The sequence below is a fragment of the Gymnodraco acuticeps genome, unplaced genomic scaffold (assembly GCF_902827175.1).
Source record: "Gymnodraco acuticeps unplaced genomic scaffold, fGymAcu1.1, whole genome shotgun sequence".
Taxonomy (NCBI): Eukaryota; Metazoa; Chordata; class Actinopteri; order Perciformes; family Bathydraconidae; genus Gymnodraco; species Gymnodraco acuticeps.
In genome coordinates, this window is record NW_022990590.1 from 2,969,314 (window position 1) to 2,991,378 (window position 22,065).

At 41.2% G+C, this 22,065-nt stretch overlaps 1 protein-coding gene across 1 annotated transcript in view; it reads right to left on the reverse strand.

Annotated features, from left to right (window-relative positions):
- Window positions 1–22,065, reverse strand: part of atad2b (ATPase family AAA domain containing 2B) — an 89,202-nt gene that overhangs the window by 24,558 nt on the left and 42,579 nt on the right. Inside the window, 1 exon segment of the mRNA XM_034228634.1 lies at window positions 3–299. Coding sequence (XP_034084525.1) covers window positions 3–299 — 297 coding nt within the window.

The window sequence follows — 22,065 nt, forward strand, 5'->3', positions numbered from 1 at the left end:
TTGGGCTTCGCTGTCAACTGGAGGTTCAGCAGGAGCTGCAACAGGGGGCTCGTTGGAGCTCTCCTCTTCCGTAGAGGGGACATGGGGATGGTGGCCATTGGGCTGGGGTCCCATGGTGTCACATGATGATTCCTCGTCCGGCGTTAAACATGAGTCACTGGGCCCTACAGCTTCCACCTCGGCCTCGGGCTCCTCCTCCTCCTCTTCCTCCTCGTCCATTCCTTTTTTGTAAGTCTTCTTCTTACGAATGATGCCCCGTCCCCAAGATGGCCGCCGGCGAATCTTCCGCTTTATGTGATCTATGATAGAGAAAAAAGATGGAGAAAGACAAATAAATAAAATATTACATTATCCATCAAAACATTTAAAGTTTAAGAATAACTAAGAACTAGAATGACATCCTCTGTTTGTATCCTTCTGTAACAAGTTGCTGTTTACATCTATGTCTGTCTAAAATCTTACCACCATATTTTTATGGTATGAGACATTTGTGTGAAATTGTCCAAATGAGCGTTATTTCCAAAGAAATATATTGGGGGGGGGGTCACAGTGGCAATGACCTTTCACCATCAAATTCAGTTGTTGTTGTCCAGGTGATCCAAATTTGAAAAAGAGACATAATGTTAAAAGATTGGATGATGGAAAGCAAGGACATAAACAAACACAACTTTCTCATGTTTAACACCATCATCTTTTTCGTCATCGTTATATTCGTGTTTGCAATTGAATGTATTTTAATATGGACGTTTGGCCTTTTTCAAAAATGTACAGGCAGTGGGTGAAAAAGATTGTAAGAGAGAGGCAGCCGGAGACAGCAGCCCTGCTACATCCTGGTTGTTGGACACTAATGACAACAGATGGTGTTCTGGGTTTTTAAGAGGAAGGGAGAAACAGAAGCCGGCTTTCCGAGAGTGCAGTAAAAATGTCAAAGCAAGCAAGAACGCTAAATGCAGTGAAACTTGAAGGCATTTGCCTTCATTTACTTCCAAAGCAGACGCTGAGATACAGACCAGAGCAACAAAGTCAGAGAGAAGAGCCAACAGAACGAAAGTGTGAGAGAGCAAACAGATAGGGACCCACACATGTCGGTTTCCCAGGGACAAAAGCATTGAGCCACATCAGAGGGTATAATGCTCAGCACCAGCAGGATAAAAACTGTAATCCTATCATAAACTATGAACAGTCTCAAAAAGGAAGAAATCACTTCATAAAGGTCCCACATGCATGTGCATGATGTGCGTCATTGACCCGAGATGTGAATATCGATCACAATGGACTCATTCAAAATCCAAGCTATTGTATTTCAAGTCAAAGGCCACATGAATGAGCTACATCTACGAGGTGGATCTTATGCGGAATCAATAACCTTGTCAGCCTGGTTCTGAAAGGACTAAATGGACTGCATTGTTTTATTCAACATCTTACTATACTGTAAACTTATACTCCCTTTATGCTTTGAGCAAAGCGTTGGATTTACTACTACCGAAGGCTTCCATTGTATAATTCGTAACTTCCCACAAAGACACAAATAGGCAATATCTGACAAGAAATCATGATATGCCTGCTTGTTGACTGTCAAGTCTCCTTTCCCTCAAAGCTTTTAACCACATATCCTTTTACCACTGTAAAGATGTGATTATGCACACTGTGCGTGCTTCAGAGGTAGGTAGAAAATGAAACCTGTTAAGCACTTGTCAATGGAAAGGGAACAGAAATGGAAACATTACACAACAATTTTTTATCCTAAAAAACATAATATAAACAGGGAAATAAGTCACAACTAGCACAACAAAAAACCCATGGAGAACTGGAGGACGCTTGCTGCTAGCTAATGCTCCACAATAATTATAACAAATGCAAATTCACATAACTTTAGTACATTTAGGTAATATTTCGTATCATGTACACTTTCAAGGACATTTCGAAAAGTACTTAGTCCATGTGATTAAGTGAGGCCGTGAATCTTTCACTCGGTCTGATTTTATAATACACCCAGTGTTTAAGCCGTGTTCCGGCTTTTGTTCATTAATGGAGACCTTTTAAAAACAGCGCTATGAGCAAGGTGCATGCACAATAATGTAAATGATAATCACAGGAGAAAGGACAACCGGTTTGCCACTAGTAATTCACACATTTCACAGACACTGGTCTTTAGGAGACAAAAAAATGATAAGCCAGGGCAGTTTTCCCTGTAGAGAAAGCCACCAGAGCGGGAGGTTCAAAGAGACAATGGCAACACACACACACCACACACACACACACACACACACACACACACACACACCACACACACACACACACACACACACACACACACACACACACACACACACACCACACACACCACACACACACACACACACACACCCACACACACACACACACACACACACACACACACACACACACACACACACACACACACACACACACACACACACACACACACACACACACACACACACACACACACACACACCACACACACACACACACACACACACACACACACACACACACACAACACACACACACACACACACACACACACACACACACACACACCACACCCCCCTGCCATGGCATGCTTCAGCGATCGACAGCCATTATGCCCAGTTTGTCATTGAGCCTTTTTTCAAGTGTCCAAGGTGGGATGCAGCTTTGGTTTTGGTTCCTTCTGATCGGATTTGGAACGAGGAGACAGCCGAAGGGTAAGCTATGAGAGTATGCGAAAAGTGCCATTCTTTTTCAGGCATGACTGGCCAACGAGATAGTTGCAATGCAGTAACTTGGAGATTAGAAAAACAGCAAAAACTAATAATTTGTATATTATCCGAGAGGATACATTTCGTTTAGAATGGTCATTTGTCAAAGCTTGGGTCTTTTCAAATTAAGTAAAGAAAGTATTGCTTCTCTGCTCTGAGTTTTGCATGTATGAGTTTTTCTTTAAAAACATGTAATGTCTATTCAAATATAGCCAAGTCAAGGCAAATGTCAGCATGTAATTATGAATAGAACATAATAAAAAATAAACATAGAAGCTTCATTTTCTTTTTACCCCGCTATGGATAAATAGTTTTCAATCTTTCTATACACAAAAGATCCACAAACCAGTGAAAGAGGTCTGGAAAGGGTCAGGTATCACCATCAGAGCTATGAAGCGAGGAAAAGGTGAGATAGAATGGCAGAAAATGAATCGTAATAGTCAGCTCTTAAATAATGCATGAAACAGCCAACCACAGAGGGAAGATAAGCTGATGGCAGAGAGTAGGAGGAAGGGAGAAGAGTACCAGAGCACTTTGTAATAATTAAAAGTGCCTAAATCCTGCTAGAATCAAGAATTGGTAGGAACATTCGGAGCTGACATCACACACACTTTCAGGACAGTATGTGTGCGCACATGCACACACTGACAAATACAGCTTCTGATAGCAAAAAGCCCCAGGAGACAAGTACCAAAACTGCCATACCAGCAAGTATTAAATAAATAAATCAGTGCTGTGACACTGATGGACAATTCAGCGCCATACTCTGCCAATGCCTTTGGGTGGAGGCTCTGATTCACTGATGTCTTTATTTAATAATCTCTAGTCTTCCTGGTAGTGGGAAAGTTACTCACAGTGTTGAAAATAGGACAAAGGAAGGACATGATCTGTAGACTCTTTAGAATAAAACTAGAATACAAAACGAATGGAATGCATTATTCTGTGTTCAGGGTTAGCCGTTTTCCTTCCACAGGTATACACAGCCAGACTGATCCACTAGTCTCTTTGGAACAATCGAGTCATGAAAGCCCCAAAGCTTTGTCAGTTTAATCCAAATACGTATCTATCTAAAGTTTATAGAAAGGCCATCTGAGGAAACACTGAAGCACCCCATGCCCATAGCATTATAGTGAAGCTATTTATTACTTTGATATGGTCCCCAGACACACAAGCCCATACAAGCAACTGTATCCATCTCAGATAGATGGGTGTGATGGGTCTGTGGGCGCATTGCCAGACTTTCAACAGCACCAACTCATACTGTACAATACTTACTGTGAAACCCAAATATTGGCAATCACTCCGATGGGCTGCTGTTTAAACTCTTTGATCAGTTCAATTTCACATCATGAAAAATATATGGACTGAAACTTATCAAGTCTGCCATTTTGAGAAATTCTATTATTGTTTTTTTGTCCAGAGAAGATTGATCCCACTCTGATGCCTGAAGATATAGACGGCACTCGTGTGCAGGATCGTTTCTTGGTTGGGACAAGTATCTTCATTGAGTCTGGTTGCCATGCAACTTTACTAAGCGTTTCTCACAAAATATTGAAAAAGCCCAGAGTATACAGTGAAAATAGTAACTAAAATGGATAGGGATGCACCGAATATTTGGCCACCGAAAATTATCGGCCGAAAATGGTTAAAAAGGCCCTTTATCACCGAATGTCAGAACAGGCTTACGTTGGTAACCTAACGTGTTGTTGTGATGACGTAATAAAGACGCGGCGACCATGCTCGCGGCTGGCTCACAGGGGGGGGGGGGGGGGGGGGGGGGGGGACATTGACCTTTGTCATCGAGATTGCCCTGAGCCTTTAACAAATCGTATTAAATAATCTGATGACAGACTGTAAACAGAATAGCTGAAATTTTAACAAACTAAATAACTCAGTTTCCTCTAATCATTAACCCATGTTTGTATCATGTAGTTAACTCCGTGTGTTGCTGCTAGCATACATAACACCTGACGTGGAAACGTTACTCGTGGATGGGGCTACAGAGCTGCTAGAAAGACGGTCGAACCCGGTACATTTCTCCGTCTGCATGCGGTGCACTTTTGCTAAATGTTTAGACAAATTGCTCGTGCGCCCTTACATGCTAAACTCTTATTGCACTTATGGTAACAAGTATTCTCCACATCGAGACGGGTAAAGTTTAACCACACCTCGGAGCGCGTTCTCTCCGCCATCTCCGCAGTGTGCTCCGCTGCATGTATTAGCTGCGTGTGTGTAAACTGCCCCGCCCCCTCGCACACAGACGGGGGAGAGAGATCTCGTCTGATCGAAAATACATCATAGACGCATTTGTTGTCTTTGCATATTAGAAACGAGTTGGCGACACTAAGACTGCGATATAATGTTTTTTAGCAATAATACATGACATATATAAATGTACTGTATGCATTCAAAAGTGCTGAATAAATGTTTTATGGACCCATAATAGTGAATATTATTTAAGTTAAGTTTTGCCATAATCATGTCTATTTCCATAATCAGGTAGCTGAACAACATTGGTAAAAAATGTATACATTATATATATATATATTTCTATTAATCATTTTCGGCCTTTCGGCATTCGGCCAACTGTTTCCTATTTTCGGTATCGGTTTCGGCCAAGAATTTCCCATTCGGTGCACCCCTAGAAATGGAGGCATCAAACCTCTTATCCTCACCAAACCATGCAGACACACTATAAACTGAAATGTAATCATCTACTTGGGACCCGCTCCAGTATCTATCGACAAACACACTGTCCATTTACAATTTGTATATCTCATGTAAGTACATCATTACCAGAATGGCGACCCGCTTTAAAATTCAGATTTGGCTAAAGTTGTATACTGTGAACTTTAGGACCTAAACATAAAACTATGCATAAAACCTCAACATTTACTGCTTGGTTGGAGATGTATTTTCTTAATTATGATCTTAACAAAGGTTCAAGACAGCAATTATCACCCAGAATAATGTGAGGAACAGTAATTGCAACAACTACAGAGTGTGAAAGCTGACATTGTTACACATGCCATCCACTTGTGAGCACTTTTGGTTCAAACTGTAAGTGTGACTGCAGATAATACTAATATTACTGAAGCTTTAAACATAAAATATAACTTAGCCTCCACACGACGATATTAGCTCATTTGTTTTAAAGTGACTGGAGCGCAGTAGAGATGCAGTGCCTGTCCATAAACATAATTTCACTAGATTTCTTGTCAGCTATCCAATAAAAGGGATTATGACTAAGAGTGGTTTTGACAGCATCTTGACTTCGTTAGGCTTATTTGAGGCTAGTGCAGTAGCACTTAAAAACAGTTTGACTTATGAAAAGCTAATGTTCTGACGGGGTACTTGCTTTTTGAGTTTGTTTTTCCATGGTTGAATGCATTTATTGTAAGTCGCTTTGGATAAAAACCTCAGCGAAAGGAAATATAATATAGAGGATGGTAATTTAACTGATTAATGAGCTGAAGAAACGTATTTCAATAATTGTCTTGCTATTAATGTCCCAAACTATACATTGCTGCTTTTTCAGTCACGTCTCATGTTTATTTCATGGACATGTGTCGTAAATGTTCAGTGCCACTGGTCCGGAAAGTCAGCCAGTCTGCTCAAATCAGTCCAAATTCACAGACACAGTCCTCTCCTAACCTCTACAGATGCCCTGTTGTTTACTAACCTACTTATGCACGCGTGCGTGCGTGCATGCGTGCGTGTGCGTGTATTCATTTTCCGTGCCTCCAGTAAATTATTTGCTCTCTAATTCCCCTCTCTGAATTCACATGTAGGACACTGAGCCAACCAGAGTACACTCATGCTAGGAAATAAATTACAACATTTCTGGACCAATGGGGAAAAAGAGCCAGAGAAAATATGAGAATAAATGGGCTTTTTGATGTGTTTAAACGTAATGACTATATACAAATGTAGTTGCGTACCAGAGTTCAATTGATTTAAGACTCACATGAGTCACATGTTACATTCCAAATGGAAAATTATACACTGTCAAATTTGAGTGAGAAAAAAATAAAGAAATGGGACAATGGGAGAGCATGTGGGTCATGAGAGTTCTTCTGCAAATATCTAAATACAATAGGATGAGAGCTGTGAATTGGATCAAGGGTAAAATAAAAATAAAAACACTGGTAAGTATTTGATTGCTTCCTAGCGCTCATTCATTATTATCTTTATTTCAAATATTTTCTAATAAATGATGTCTCATTTGATGATTATAAAATGTTTATGTTAACATTGAATACCATTATATTTGTGAAACATAGTAAAAAAGACTATATAAATGACTGTAGAACATGACCAAAACAGATGATCTAACGGAGGTGTACTGCATGCTGCAAAGAAGCAATCATGTCCCCATCCAGCTCTGTGAAGTACAGTATATAAAACGTGATGAGGCCCTGGTCTCAAACTAATTAAACACTTATGGATGAATTGCTGATCTGCTGCCTTCCCTAGTTACCCATTGTGATGGGCTGTGTGCGTGTTCATGCACACACGGCATATAACAATAGGTTGTTACAGGCACACAGGTCCAGCGTGTGCCTGGTCAAAAGCACGACCCGGCATCAAACTCTGTGTCTACCTGGTTCATTGGAATCGACTGGAGTTGGGGCCTCAATCTTTTAACATTAATGAAGTATCGATCCGCCCTGCTCTCATCAACTGCAACTGATGGGGTGGAGCTTGGAGTTAAAAGTTGTGTCACATTCTTAAAACAAACAAACTCACTAATTTATCGGAATTTACAGAGGTATACTTGGATGCTTTCTTTCTAAGCTTCTTCTGTTCAGTATTGGATTAAATCACTTTGTAGGGAGAAAAAAGCTTCGTAAGCCATTATTGTTGGATAAGGGTATTTAAGGGCCAAGGCCAAGGCCAAGAGAGATAGAAAAAGAGAGCACTCTGTCATTGAGTGTGCATTTACACACACCCACACACAGTCCTTGTGACAATTGTGCTAGTTAATGCACAAAGGTGCAGCTTTGAGTGGTTTATTAAGGCATAGTTCGGATTGGTGTGGACATTCTTCCATAACGGGAGCACCATGGATCTCTTACCGGGTAGGATGGGGGCATGAGTTAAAAATCTGGATATGCTAAGTTTGGTCTAATAAATAGCATAATTGTTTTGTTTATCATATAACTGCAGGCACCTTCCATTGTGACAGCACTAACGGATTGTTCCAGTTTTTCGGAAATCTTATGATTAAGGAAAGGTGAGCACTGGTCGCCTTTGAGTCTGTTGTCATTGAAGTATAAAGTAATTGGATTCAAAATGATTTAATATGCTTCAAAAAGCTTTTGTCTTTTAGACATTAATTCAGGCTAACCGGTAGAGTACACAGTGTTAATAATGACATCAAAGATATAAATGTACTAAAAGAGAATACATTTTTTCCATTGAGAAATAGATGTTCTTGTTTTCTGCGGCCTTTTCTAAATATATATAGCAATTGTACAGAACTGAAGTTATTGTCATTCGTTTGTCAGTCTGCAGATGATGTAATGGAAGCAAAAAAAGAGTCTGCCATATGTGTATCAGCATCATCAGATACTGACTTCTAACAGGTGCCATTTATCATTAAATTACATTAAAGCATGTGCTTCAGACATGTAGCTTTTAGTTGGCAATCAAGGGGGATATTGAGGTAAATAATCTAAATTCTGATACTGCTTTGGTTTTTCTGTTCAGCATGAGCAATAACAGCTTATTCTTGAAAACTATATATTCCCAACTCTATCCCTCCCAGGGGATTAAAGCCATTTTTTATTCCATCTGAATCATTCCACTGAGCTGTAATTAACACAGCACAAAGGCTGTATATCCCCTGCCGTGACTGCTGAACAAATTCCAATTCAATGGTTCTTAATCACTTAAACAAAATGAATAATTTAAATTCTGTCCTTAGAAATATGCACAAGAAAACATATGACAACACTCGGACAAAATGCAAGTCAAGGATAGGACCACCTTAAAGGCCCGGACACACCAAGCTGACACCAAAGAACTGACACAGACGGACCCCCGACTGTTGTGTCGCCTCGTGTCTCTGCGTCTTGGCCATGTGTCGCACTGGAACACACCGCAAAGACTTCAGCCGACGGCCAAGAAGCACGAACGAACTGCGCATGCGTGAGTGGCAATAACTCTCCTTACCAGCAGGCGGCGGGTAGTGTGTATTCGTCATTCAAAAGAGGCAACAACCGGAAGAAAGACTGCGTGATAACCGAGAGAAGAAGGACAGACTGCGTGATATAAACAAACAACAAATAGCGTGTGCGTTCCATTTTCACTCTACAACAAGAAGCTCACGGGGCTTTCCCTAACCTGTGTCGAGAGCTGGACTTCATTGAAATTTCAGATTTGCCTTCTTAATAGTTTGTTTGGGTCCCTCACTTCTCATGCACTGATTCGCTAAGCTGAACAGCCAATCGGAGTGATCTCTTTTGCCGAAAGCCTTTCAACATGCCGAATCGGTGGGTTTTCGGCCGAAAAGGTGTCGGCATGGCTGAAAAGGTGTCGGCATGGCTGAAAAGGTGTCGGCATGGCTGAAAAGCTGTCGGCATGGCTGAAAAGCTGTCGGCATGGCTGAAAAGGTGTCGGCATGGCTGAAAAGCTGTCGGCATGGCTGAAAAGGTGTCGGCATGGCTGAAAAGACACGACATACGGGAGACACCAATCTGAGTAGGGCGTGTCGACGCTCATCGTCGGCCTGACGCCCATCGACGCCCATCGACGGCATCATGCCTCTGTTGAACTAGCAATATCATAAAAAGCCTACATGTAAAATTGTAAGCATAGGTGGAGATAAATTAAAACTATTTATTAGTCTTGCATCAAGCTGTGCTGATAAAAAGTAAAATGATTTTCTTTCAGATTAATTTCAATATTTGTATCACTCCATATTTCAAAATGCAACCGAGCAGTACAACATTTTCTTTTCCATGTATTCACAGTATGTAAAAGACATGGTGAGAAGCAAACAGGAGACACTGTAGAAGACTGAGAAATAAAAAGGCTGTCATGGTGACACAGAGCCTCAGGGTCTTTAGGTCATGAAAAGGAAGATAGCTGTTTGTCACCTGATGTGACACTTAATGAAATGTCCAGATCAATAAATGATCCCATCCTTGCTTTCTAAAATGAAAGAGATCACTCACTTCCCTCAATTGCTGTTATGTTCCCTTTCCATCTCCCTCCTTCACCCTCACCCTCTCTCCCTTTCTCTCACAAAAAGACTGCCATACCACCCTGCTGGTTAGAAGGAATAGTTCAATATTTTTGGAAAACACACTTATTTGCTATCTTGGCAAAAGTCAAATGATAGGGAGTGGGAAACAGATCGCTGCCAGCTAGCTTTGTCCAACAGAAACACAAATCCCTCTATCGAGCCTGTAAAGCTCACAAGTGATCCTGTTTGTTCTGTACACAAACAGCAACTTAAAAAAACGTTTATCTATCCAGGAAGTTGGTTCAGCAAGAGACTTTCTGGAGTCTCAGCTGGTTGCCCAGCAACCTCATGCTGACAACGATAGGCAATGTTGACGCAAATATGAAGGACTAATTCCCTTAGACCATAATTCTACCATACAATCCAGTGTTTACACATGCACTGCTAATCTATCTATGCAAATCAGCATAGATGTTTCATAATGGAGATCCAAGAACAGCCTAAACATAACTTTGATGGAGAAGAATTCACACATTCCATATTTGCCAGCCGAGTTTGCAAAATGCTAACATATCACTGCCATGTCACAGGAGTTGTCAGACTCTAAAGCGACAAAAAGCTGACATTTTCTGTAAGATGTGACTTTATTATGCTAGACTATAAGGAGAAAATACAGTCGCAAGGTGGAGGGATTGAAGACATAATTCAGTGTGGGCATCTATCTTTCCCTTTCCTGTCCTTCTCCTCTCTGCTGCTCAGTAAATGGCCGGTGGGATGACGGTGCCTGTGGTGCCCCCTTCTCAGAAGACAGATATGCCCTAATGCACCAGCGGCTCCAAGTTCTGTTGAAGATGTCAGCCTGTGCGCACACGTACATACAAAGTAGGGTCTGAAAGCCTTCTGGGGGAAAGGTCTGTCGCCCACAGCCAAAACATGCATATAGACAAGCTGTAAGGCAGGAGTGATGAGGTAAAGAGATGTGCACTGGTTGGCTCATTTGACTGACGTGTGAGTTATCACAGCCCTTGTGGAGGAGAGCGTGCACCTAGCAAGGCCGCTCCAAGGAGAACAGCAATGTCAAACCGCTAGCCCCCGGTACATGCCTTCTGTGCAGTGAATGGTGCAGGCCTATCATAAAGCCAGGAAATCAATGTCAAATTGGACAAAACAACCTGCTACTCCCACAATATAAAGGGGGACGAGCTGTTGCGTAACAACCGTTTGTTCTTACTCTACACATCTGAAGATACACCTTGGCCCATAAATACATAAAAACGCTTTCGTGGTCTCTTCTTCTCTCTAAATGTAGCACTCAGAGCAGAACTACTTGCAAGATTCTAGCAACTTGTGGGGTCTTACCCACATGGTTGACTGCACTTTGGAAAGATAAATAAATGTTATGTAGACGCTACAAGTTATACGCTGCTTGCAATATAGCAGATCATTGTGCTGGATAAATGGATTTTCAATGAAACCATACGGCATCCTCTATACTTCCTATAATAATAAAAACACTTTTATATATTTGATAAATACAAACGATTGAAGGTCCCTAATGGGATCATATTAGTTAGACTACTCCTGGATGCACCGAGGCAACGAGCAGATCATTTCAGTGCAACTCTGCAGGCTAATTTGTTTCAGGCAGTAATGTAAGTTGTTTACTATATGGTTACTGCTATGTTTGTCTCAACGTTGCTGACCATCTGACAAAAGGCCATGATCTCTGAAGGGAAGCCATTGTACTTTGGGACCAGAGACAAGAGAGAGAACACTTAAACTTGCCAAAAGGATTAGATTAGATACAAATTAGATACCCTGTGAGTGTGTTAAGGGACTCAGGTCATTACAGCGGTTTAATAATAGGACTCTGCAGAAAGGGGATTTTAAATTAAACAAATGTTTTACACAGTGAGTCTTTGCTCTTCCCAGTCCCTTTACTGGATCCAGCTTAAGAATGATTGACTTTTATATTAGCTGGCCACTTTCAGTCACATGTGAGAGGTCATAACGTCTTGACAAGTACCACTAGGGAGAATAAATTATTCGCTTTCAATTGTGCTCAAATTACAACATGGTTTGCTCATCTTCTTTTCAGGAGCTACTTTATTATATCAAGCTGCCATTTGACCTCTGAAAGTTTTTTCCTCACTTATCCAAGTTTCCAAGAACTTTGCCATCACTACATTTTTCAAAAGTTAGATTCAAGAGCTGAGACAATGGGCCCCTGCTGTAATGAACAGCATTAAGGAATAATGCAGATCAAGGCAGCACTTAGAATACTAGTTTTGATCTTCTGCAGACAAAAGGTTTGCTATCTAAAGTGGTTTCCTTCAATAGATCATATATCCCTCATTATCTAATAAAAATGAAATAAAAAAACACAACTTGAGGTAGAAAAAGACAGACGTATTCTGTTCTCCTTAAGAGAGAAATTGGATATAGGTTTGGTTGTATGATCCACTAACAAACGGCAATTTTCCCAGACAGTGTCTAGACTCAGGCTAATCCTTGCTCAAACCGCCCCATGGTGTGGTTGGTGTTGGACTTTGAGATGTTGGGTGGGGGGTATTATTGATTGCTCCCAGCTCTTGTTTTGTGCTGGTTCGACAACTTTGCCTGCAGACAGTGATCAAAACAGAGCCAGGCACCAAAATAAAAGCCAGCATTAACATGTATTCTCTTAAGGTGTCAAAATGAGTCGCTGTTTCTAAATCTGCCATGCTCGGCTGTTGCTTTCTATGTATTCAGCTTCAACAGGTTCTCTTTTGCTCCTGCTTGGTCAAACTGATCATGTTTATACATAGCCTTAACCTTTTTATAGGTTTATGTTCATGTAAATAGCTCAAATTACAAAAGTCCCCTTCAGGGGGAGTTTCTCTCCCCCACACTGGAATTACGTGTGAAAGTTAGGGTGGAAATAGGTCATGTGATTCATTTGCATTCTTTCTTTTTTTTCAGCACTAGTGTTAATCATGAGTGTAACACATTGACAGCCCGTTTTAGTACATACAATTGATATATTTGTTTATTCACTACACACATTCCCTCAGCAAGGAATGATGATATATGAGGATAATTGAATCAGTTACAATTGATTGAATTAAGGATAATGTAACAGTCTGTCTGTATTCCTGTGATATTTATTTCCTCCTGGTTTGTGTTCAGCTGTGTTTCACCTCCCCTCCCCGGCTGTGCCTTGTCTTGTGATTCCCCTTGCTTTCCCTAGTGTTCTCTCCGAGTTCATCGTCATTTTCCCCCGAGTTGGGTTCCTGATCTCTTGCCTTGGTGTTCTGGATGTTCCTCGTCTGTCCTCCTGTGTCTTCTGAGTATTCCTGGTTTGTTCTAGTTTGGTTTGCTTCTTTTCCTTTTGTTCAACCTTGCCTGCTCCTGCAGTTTTGTGTTTGTTTCGTACCAGCTTATAATTTAATAAAAGCTGGCTTTTTGTTTGTATTCCTATATCCGCCTCCCCTGACAGAAATAGCATATAGAGATAATTCTGATTAACCATCATTAGTAATACCATATATGACATACATTTCTTTGTATGATCGCTCTATTCCCTTCTGGTTTTACTTGTAGGAGAGCTAAGTGTGTTTTATATTGCCGACCTTCCCACACTTACAATGCAATTAAACTTCTAAACTTTTTCATAACTTCAAACCAAATTGACATGACTATAATAGTGTTGTGTAATAGAAACCAATATGCAAATGCTAAATGTAATTAGAGGTTCCAAAGTGCATTAACTAAAAGCAAAATGTAAACATAGCCTTCAGTTGTTTGTACAATATATAATATTCTATATTTGCTGAGCAACAGTGATGGACTCGACTGCCCGGAAAGCTTATATTTTTGAATCTAATCAAAAAAAGCTCTGTAATAAATCATAGCTTTGGTGATAAATCATTTTTAGGACCACCAGAGTGACGGCAATTCAACTGTATTGTTATGTTGTTGATGCGGTTTGTGGTGTGGCATTGAATTGCATTTGTAAGGTGACCATGTATGGATGCGCATATACATATAATGCAGTTAGCTTCCTAAGTGAGGGGATGATTAACGATGCTTTGATTTGAGAGTAAAACTTCCATGAAAGTGTGAGAGTAAGAGAGAGAAAGTATTTTACAGCGAGCTGTCTCTCATAAACCTAATAATATTATTATAGAGCCGCAAAAACCAAGAGCAGCATCTCATTAAACAATTAAAGGTGACATGTCATGCTTTTCCGGTTAGTACCCGTCCCCTTGTGTGTTATGAAGGTTTTTATGCATGTAAACGGTGTGCAGAGTCAAAACCCTCAAAGTACACCATGTAGGGAGTAAAACTCTAAAACAGAAAATACCTCCCCAAAACGCCTCGTTGGAGATACGTCACTGTCCATTTGATTCTTCCGGGGATATCATGATGTCATGTCGTCCCCGGAACGAAATGGACCAATCCGTGGAGCCGTTACGTTACGTCCGCGGAGCCGTTACGTTAAGCCCCCGCTGATTGGTCCAAATTGACCAATCCACGGACTTCCTCACACACTCAGTGCATGCAGCTCTGCTGATCTCTCCTCCCTGGCTGCAGGCTGATAACAGACAGTTGGGATCGCGGTGAAATTCTTTCTGCAGACCCATTCTCACAGCGTTTATCAACCCTTTTCTTACTCAATATCAAGCCACACTTATTGTTTTTACTTCGGCTGTGACTTTGTGTGTGCTCAGGGTGAGTTTGGCTGTGTTTCGCTGTGTATCGCTAAACAAGGAAATCACACCTCCACGGAGCTTAGCGCGATTCACAACGTCCCGACTGGTCCCGACCAATCGGAGCACACTGGGCTCACAGGGAGGGGGGGGGCAAGAGCTGCAACGAGCCGTTTAGTGGAGAGAGTGAATACACGTAGTTTACAGAGATGCTGTATGTGAAACCAATGTGAGTTTGGAACATTGAACAATGTAAATCTATTCTAGTAGACCTCAACAATGGAATTATGATCAGTGGAAATGGCCATGACATGTGACCTTTAAAAGCTATATGTTACTGTGCATAAACATGGCAGTATTAACAACAGAAAAACCACAGACAACATAGTTTGACATCTAAAAAATGAACAATACACAGGCCTGACTTAACATGGGAGAGCTGATGAGTCACATAACACTGCCTTGACCTTTCATGACATTTCATGAGTGGTTAGCCAGGGAAAGGGCAGTTTTGAAGATAATAAGCATCTCATCTCTGGGGTTTAATGGAGATGTGATGATTAGCCTAGATAAGAGCAATTCTAAGAGTAATTTGATGTAGTTAACAACCCAGTTGTCGCACACTCCTATTCATAGTGTGGTATAATGTGACTCATGTCGCTGAATGTGACCATCATGGAGCATAGAGGATTTCATTTGTGTTCAGGAAAGAAAAGCAGTCTCTAACAGAGAACATGTAAACATTGGCTTATCTATAGTTCTGGAAAATAAGATGTATCCATACTAAAAACCACCAAAACCAAGACTGAAACTACTCCAAAAGATTTCTAACCATGAAATATAAAAATATATTATAAAAAAACGAGATCAGTTGTTAGAGTGATGTGTTCTGTGGCATGGTTATTTATTTGAAATCAGGAAACCAGTAACTGCAATCAAAAGCAAACAGAGGTTTCAAAGTGGCCACATAATAAAAAGGTGGATCTTAATGAGTAACAGATAACAATTCTCTTTCAATCAAGCTGGGTTTGAGTAGTGCATAAAGTCCAAAAGATAATTTGGATCCCACACACAAATCCATAAGTCATTCCAACTAATCAAGCACAAATGCATCATGTTTGTGCAACTGTTCCAGTCAATTACAACTTATCAGAACCGAGCAGAGTAAGGGAATACACCCCATTAAGCTGCGTGGCGTTTACTGGCTTCTGATGTTTACTGAAATATGATATATAAAAAAACAACGAGAGTAAAAGCCTCGGAGGTCTCTTTTAATTTGGAGCCCATTATCATATAAAGCAGTGGTCGCCAACCAGTCGATCGCGACCGGTCGCTTTTTCTCACCTATACCAGTCATATTATTTCATATTTACAAAATAAATCAAAATTGGTTAGCATAAGGTCTCAGCCTCTCGTTCGCAGAGAAAGTTACCAGTGCGCCAATAGGAAGTGGAGCACACAGGAGACAACCGTTTCATCGCAGACTGTTATGTTTATGTGGGAAAATGGCAGTGTATATATTATTGGAGTTTGAGATATATTTCGAACTCGGACTTCATTTTAAGGACATTGCGGCCAGGGGTGTAGAGCTATTTTTTTATTTGTAAAGCCTCCTTCACTTCATGAAATGGCTGCAGCATTAGGAGGCAGCCTCTGAGAAGTGCAGCACCAGCGCGTACACACCGCCTTCACTGTGTTCCCTGCTGCAGGCTGCTACGTTTCAACCACACACACACCTCTACACACACACACACACACACCGAACGGCCCGATTATTCCCCCTATTACTCGTTGTATGAAGGAAATGTCCGGTCACAAAGGCGCATGATGTGTGTGTATGTGCTCTGCTGTGTGTGTATGTTCGGTGTGTTTGTGTCTGTCCAACAACGGCATTTGTTTTCAAATTACCATGAACAGTAATTTACACACATCTGGCCAACTCCACAGGTATGTGGGTGTTCCCAAAATAAATTAGTTTAATCTTAATCTCGATGTAGTGCTAAATGCTGTCGGAGTGCACCGGAACGAACGCCCCGGTATGACGTTATTATGGCTGGCAAACAAGCCCAGGGGTCTCACTGACATTTCAGTTGTATCAATGTGGTCCTAATTTGTTTTAATTGTATCCTGGTTTTAAACTTTGTTAATATGTTTTGGATGCAGATTGTTCTATTATTTGTTCAGGCTGTTACATACAATTAGCCACTGTTGCCACCTATATTAGGCTATATTATATATTATATTAATATTTGTAAAGCGGTCCTAATTTTTAGTTTTAATTGTATCCTGGTTTTAAATGTTGTTAATATGTTTTGGATGCATATTGGTATTTCTTCAGGCTGTTACATACAATTAGCCTCTGTTGCCACCTGCTGGTGAGTAAATATTCAAATCAGTTAAAATTGACGACCGGTCCGCGAATTTTTTTTAATGTATCTGCCGGTCCTTGGCACAATAAAGGTTGGGAACCCCTGAACTAAAGGACTCTCTGAGTGTTTAGAACGGTTTTGTCACAAATTATTCAAAAGATTATTTCCGCGGCACACCTTCACATGATCATTATACAAACAAAAAGAGAATAAATGAAAAACAGGTATGAAATACTATATGGCAGTAAAACAAGAATACAGTTTAAAAGGAGAGTGATTTGTAAAATATCCATAAAGAAAAAGAAAATCTGTTTACAGTTCTGTTTCATATGGGTGCTGAGAGGTATCCATAGATCTCTTCATGTTGCTCTCAAAGTGCACCAGATTGATGCTTTCAACTTCAATATTTAAAAAAAAATCTTTGCGGGGGAGCATCCCCCCGGACCCCCCTAGAGGTGAGGTCCACCCCCCACTCATAAAAAATAACACTTTACCCCTGCCTATATGCCGTGAGCTGATTATGGAGCCTTCATTGTAACAGTAATTCAGATGCAATTAGCCTATATAAAAGGCCTCAAATTGGAAGCACTGTCTGGGCCGTCTTTTTCACTCAATTCTGCAATAGGTAGATCTCGCCTTTCACCTAGGCCGAGGTCGGTGATCTTGGGCTTAAAAAGGTTGGTGACCACTGATATAAAGAAAGCAAAACCTCAGATCTACTATAATTGGAATGCAAATATAAACCCGACTACCACCCATGGAAGCATCTGAATGTAATTTGTGATGGACAGATATTCCTAGAGAGAAAATCCTAGCTCAAAACAATGAATGTAATTTATTATGCTCCAAATATCTGGAACAAACTCCCAGAAACCTGCAGGTCCGCTGCAACTCTTACTACTTTTAAATCCAGGCTGAAGACTTTTCTTTTTGTCGCTGCTTTTAATTGAACTATTCATATCTTAGACTGCACTGTAACTTTTATCCATGTATTTTTTCTTTTAATGTTTATTTTATTAGCTTTTCTTTTTAATGACTGATTTTAAATACCATTTTCTTAATGTCTTTCATTTTTTGTAAAGCACTTTGAATTGCCTTGTGTTGAAAAGTGCTATATAAATAAACTTGCCTTGCCTAATTTGAGGTCCAGCCATCTGATTTACCAGTCAACCAACAGAAATGTTGGTGTTTAGACCACAAGCCCCACAAAGTGCACTTGGTGTTGAACCAAATGTATGTCGGGGCCAAGCGATGGTATGCCATTGGGCCCAAAAAATACCTTTCCTGTAGACTTACAGTGGAAAAGAGTCACTGTTAATCAGTGCATACAATCGTTTCTAGGTAAGTGAACTGCCTAATACAAATAGTAATGACAATGGCCTAGAGCCCCAATTTGGCGAGGGGCAGCACTATTCTCCTCCAAAGATAGGCCATTCAGACTTCATGCACCAACTTTCATAGGAATGAACGGGGCCTCGCCCCAAACACTGTACCCTTTTTTTCCACCATGTTTAATGGCAGCTTAGCTTTCACTCCTCTCCATCTCTCTCCTCCCCTTCCATCACCTTTTCTAACATCCTTAGGCAGCACAGCTTGCAGTTATTGGGCATTCACAGAGGCAATGAGCAGCAATGCTCAATCATTCCAGTGCAACTCCCCGGGCTCATTCATTTCAAGCGGAAATGAAAGCGCTTTACCATAATATATGCTGTATATGGGTATCTGCATTGCACAGTAATAAAAACAGACATTAAAATCCTGTGAAGAGGATCACCACCTGACCTTGTCAATTGTGTACACTTATCACGCAGTGATACGCTGGGAGTGAAAGGACCCACATACACAGGAATGAAATTTGGGAGACACTAACACTGATGTCAGCTCATCTGCAAACAATAAATGGTAGCAAAAGGCATCATGGATGATTTTACATTCATTTCACGCTTGGTGCCACAATGATCCAAGAGGCATCTGTGCCCACAAAATGGCAGCTTAAGCTCAGCGCTTATTCGCTGAGGGCTTTGGATGCTTTGCATGGATTTTATCATTGAGCGCCACTGGGTGTCAGAGACTGCCATTTAAGATTGTTTTGTGCCTGGTAACAGAGAGGTAACTGGGGCAGCATCAGTGTCCAGTTCTTATAACTAATTAATAGCACTACCATTTCTGTATGAGGCTAGATATCTGCAGTCGACCATTAATACATGACCATTATATTATCCCTAAGGGAAATGAATGATGTGCAGCCCTACTAATTACATAATTAAAGGTTATCTTTTAAATATATAAATATATTACCGTAAGAACATAAACCAGGTTTTTCTAAAATGGTTTTAAGAAAACACTGTTCTGCCTTTTTATAAATCAATTTGCCAAACAAGAAAATAATCAACTCCAAGGACAGAATTTAATTATCACATTTACTTTTCCAATTTTCAGATTTGGAACAAAAATGTGAGCGGAGGAACACAAGTGGAAAAATCTTATCCGAGGGATTGGATGACATGAGGGTGTTTGCAGATCACTTGGATTGAAAGAGTAGCTTTAACAGTGACATACTGGCCAAGTATGTGTCCCAATTCACTTAACTCTCAATTTACTCAAAGTGTCAAATGTAACACTCTTAGAGGATAGCTTTAGAAAAGCAACAATGGCAACAACGGGTATTTAGCTTCTGCAAGCAAAACAAATAATAGATGTTGAGGACATCAGCTAGCACGCAAAGCACATCGGCTTCAAGGTTAAACTTCTCCCTTCACCAAGGCTGGAGCCACACGGGAACGGTAACAGTCGTATCCGCTACAGTTCTCTATTATATAGACCAGTGACCACCAACTGGCGGCCCGCGGGCCACATCCGGCCCGCCAGACATTCTCATCCGGCCCGCACGACGGGGGTGACTGTGGCGTTGGCGGAGTGGTTAGTGCGTTTTTTTTTACAACGTCTCGTGAGTAAGGTGCAGTACCGGAGTCCAACAGAGAGGCAGCAGCTGCGGGTCAGTAGACTGCGTACTGCGAAACCTTCCCTGCCTTGAAGAAGAAGTGATCTCGCTGCGACAGAGTCCAACAGAGAGGCAGGAGCTGCGGGACAGTAGCCTAGAAGCAGGGTTGGGTTGTAACGGCGTTACATAATGAGAATACACAAATCAAGTGTATTCAGCTGGCGTTACATTTGAAAAACGAGTAATCTGATTACAGTTACTTTCGTAAACCTGAAGTGAATACATTTTGGAATACTTATTGGAATTATTGGTGGAAAAGTTTCCTCACAAAATGTATTCATTACCGGCAGAGCTGTGTGCACACTGCACGGCGCTGCAGCGTGTCTGTGAGCGAGAGAGATGCAGCGTGTCTGTGAGGCCCCGCCCCCGCACGCAGATGAGAGAGAGGGATCTCTTTTAAAATATATTGAAAGTTAGAAACGGAGATGGTTAGATAAAATGTGAAAGATAACGTTTATGTAGCATTTCTTTATTGTCGAAATTATGACATTTATAACGGGATGAAATCAAAGTGAATGGCCTGCTGCTGCTGAATGCATGGGCCAAGTGACTGGAAACAGTTTTAAAAGTTATTACATCGTTTCAGATAATAATAATAATAATAATGATAATTCATTCTATTTAGGGGCGCCTTTCAAAGCACCCAAGGACACCTTACAATTCATAACATATTCTAAGGAAAGGTTTTAAGACAGTACAAATAATGCAGTCCGGGTGATGTTTTTTATGTGTGGTGCAGATGAGAGAGCTGTCCAGAATGACACCAAGATGTTGTGTTTGAGTTCTTGATAAGCCATTAAAACAGTAAAATACGTGTCTCCTGTTCACCGAAACATACCCATCTGTTATGGAAAAATAAAGTATTCCAAAAGTAATCTGAATACTTTTTTAAGACACGTAACTGTTTTCTGATGACTTTCAGAGCATGTATTCAGTATTCAGTAACTGACGACATTTACAAAGTAACCCTCCCAACCCTGCCTAGAAGTGATCCTTCGTTAGCGTGAAGAGTCTGCTAAGCTTTATGCGGCCCGCAGTGCCTGAGCGTGCTCCACTAGCACACCCCCCTCCCGGTCAACAAATGCTGGGCTATGTAAAAATCGCTGACCCGCAATAGTGTCTATTGGATACATTTTGGCCCTTGGACAAATGTAGTTGGTGATCCCTGGATGGTTCGGCCACTAAAGGCCGACAGGGAAACGCAGATAACGATAACAGGTCCCATGGTGGGTAGATCTGGGGATGCAACGCTCAGGGGGGCCAAACGGCTCCGTGTCTACGCCCTATACGATAATTTTCTGATAACAATGAAGCAATAGCCCCGCCTCTCCCCACGTCTCCTGCTCAGAGATCAGCTGCTGGGCTGTCAGAAGAGGGGGAGGAAAAGAGAGGCTCCGTTTTGTATTATTATATTATTATATAGAGTCGTTATCAATTTGTTTTAAAGCTCAATAAATAACAAAGAAGACCTCTGACCGGCACTTTTCTAATTTTGTCCGGACAATTTAAACTTTAACGGACATGTTGACCGGCGGAAAAAATATTCTAACGGAAACTCTGCCGCACGGTCCCCTCGTCCCTTGGAAGAGGCGGAGAGGTGGGTGTTTTTCATCTGTTGGTGGACTACCGGAGAGATTTACAGCAGGAGCACACGCTTGCCTCGGGGAGGGAGAAAAAGAACCAGAGCCCTGCCTCTCCCACCTCTGCTGCTAAATCCACCGCGGAGAATAAACAGAAGGGCAACCATGGCAACCATGCTAGGGAAGTCTTCTTTGCTGCTTTTGGTGTATTTTGTGGTGGAAGTACTGCGCCACTTACAGGCCCGGCATATGTACTACAGCGTCTCCAGCGGGTCGAGCGGTCTCGTGTGGAAGGACACGTTTCTGGTGCCTACTGCGTGTGGACTGAAGACTTTTTGGATATCGAATTTGGTTCATTTGCGTTACCGTTCCCGTGTGGCTCCAGCCTAAGTGTCTTAGGTCCATCGTCCTTGTAAACAGAAGAGGCAGAGAGATGAGAAAATCACGTTAATAGAATTGTCTGCAAC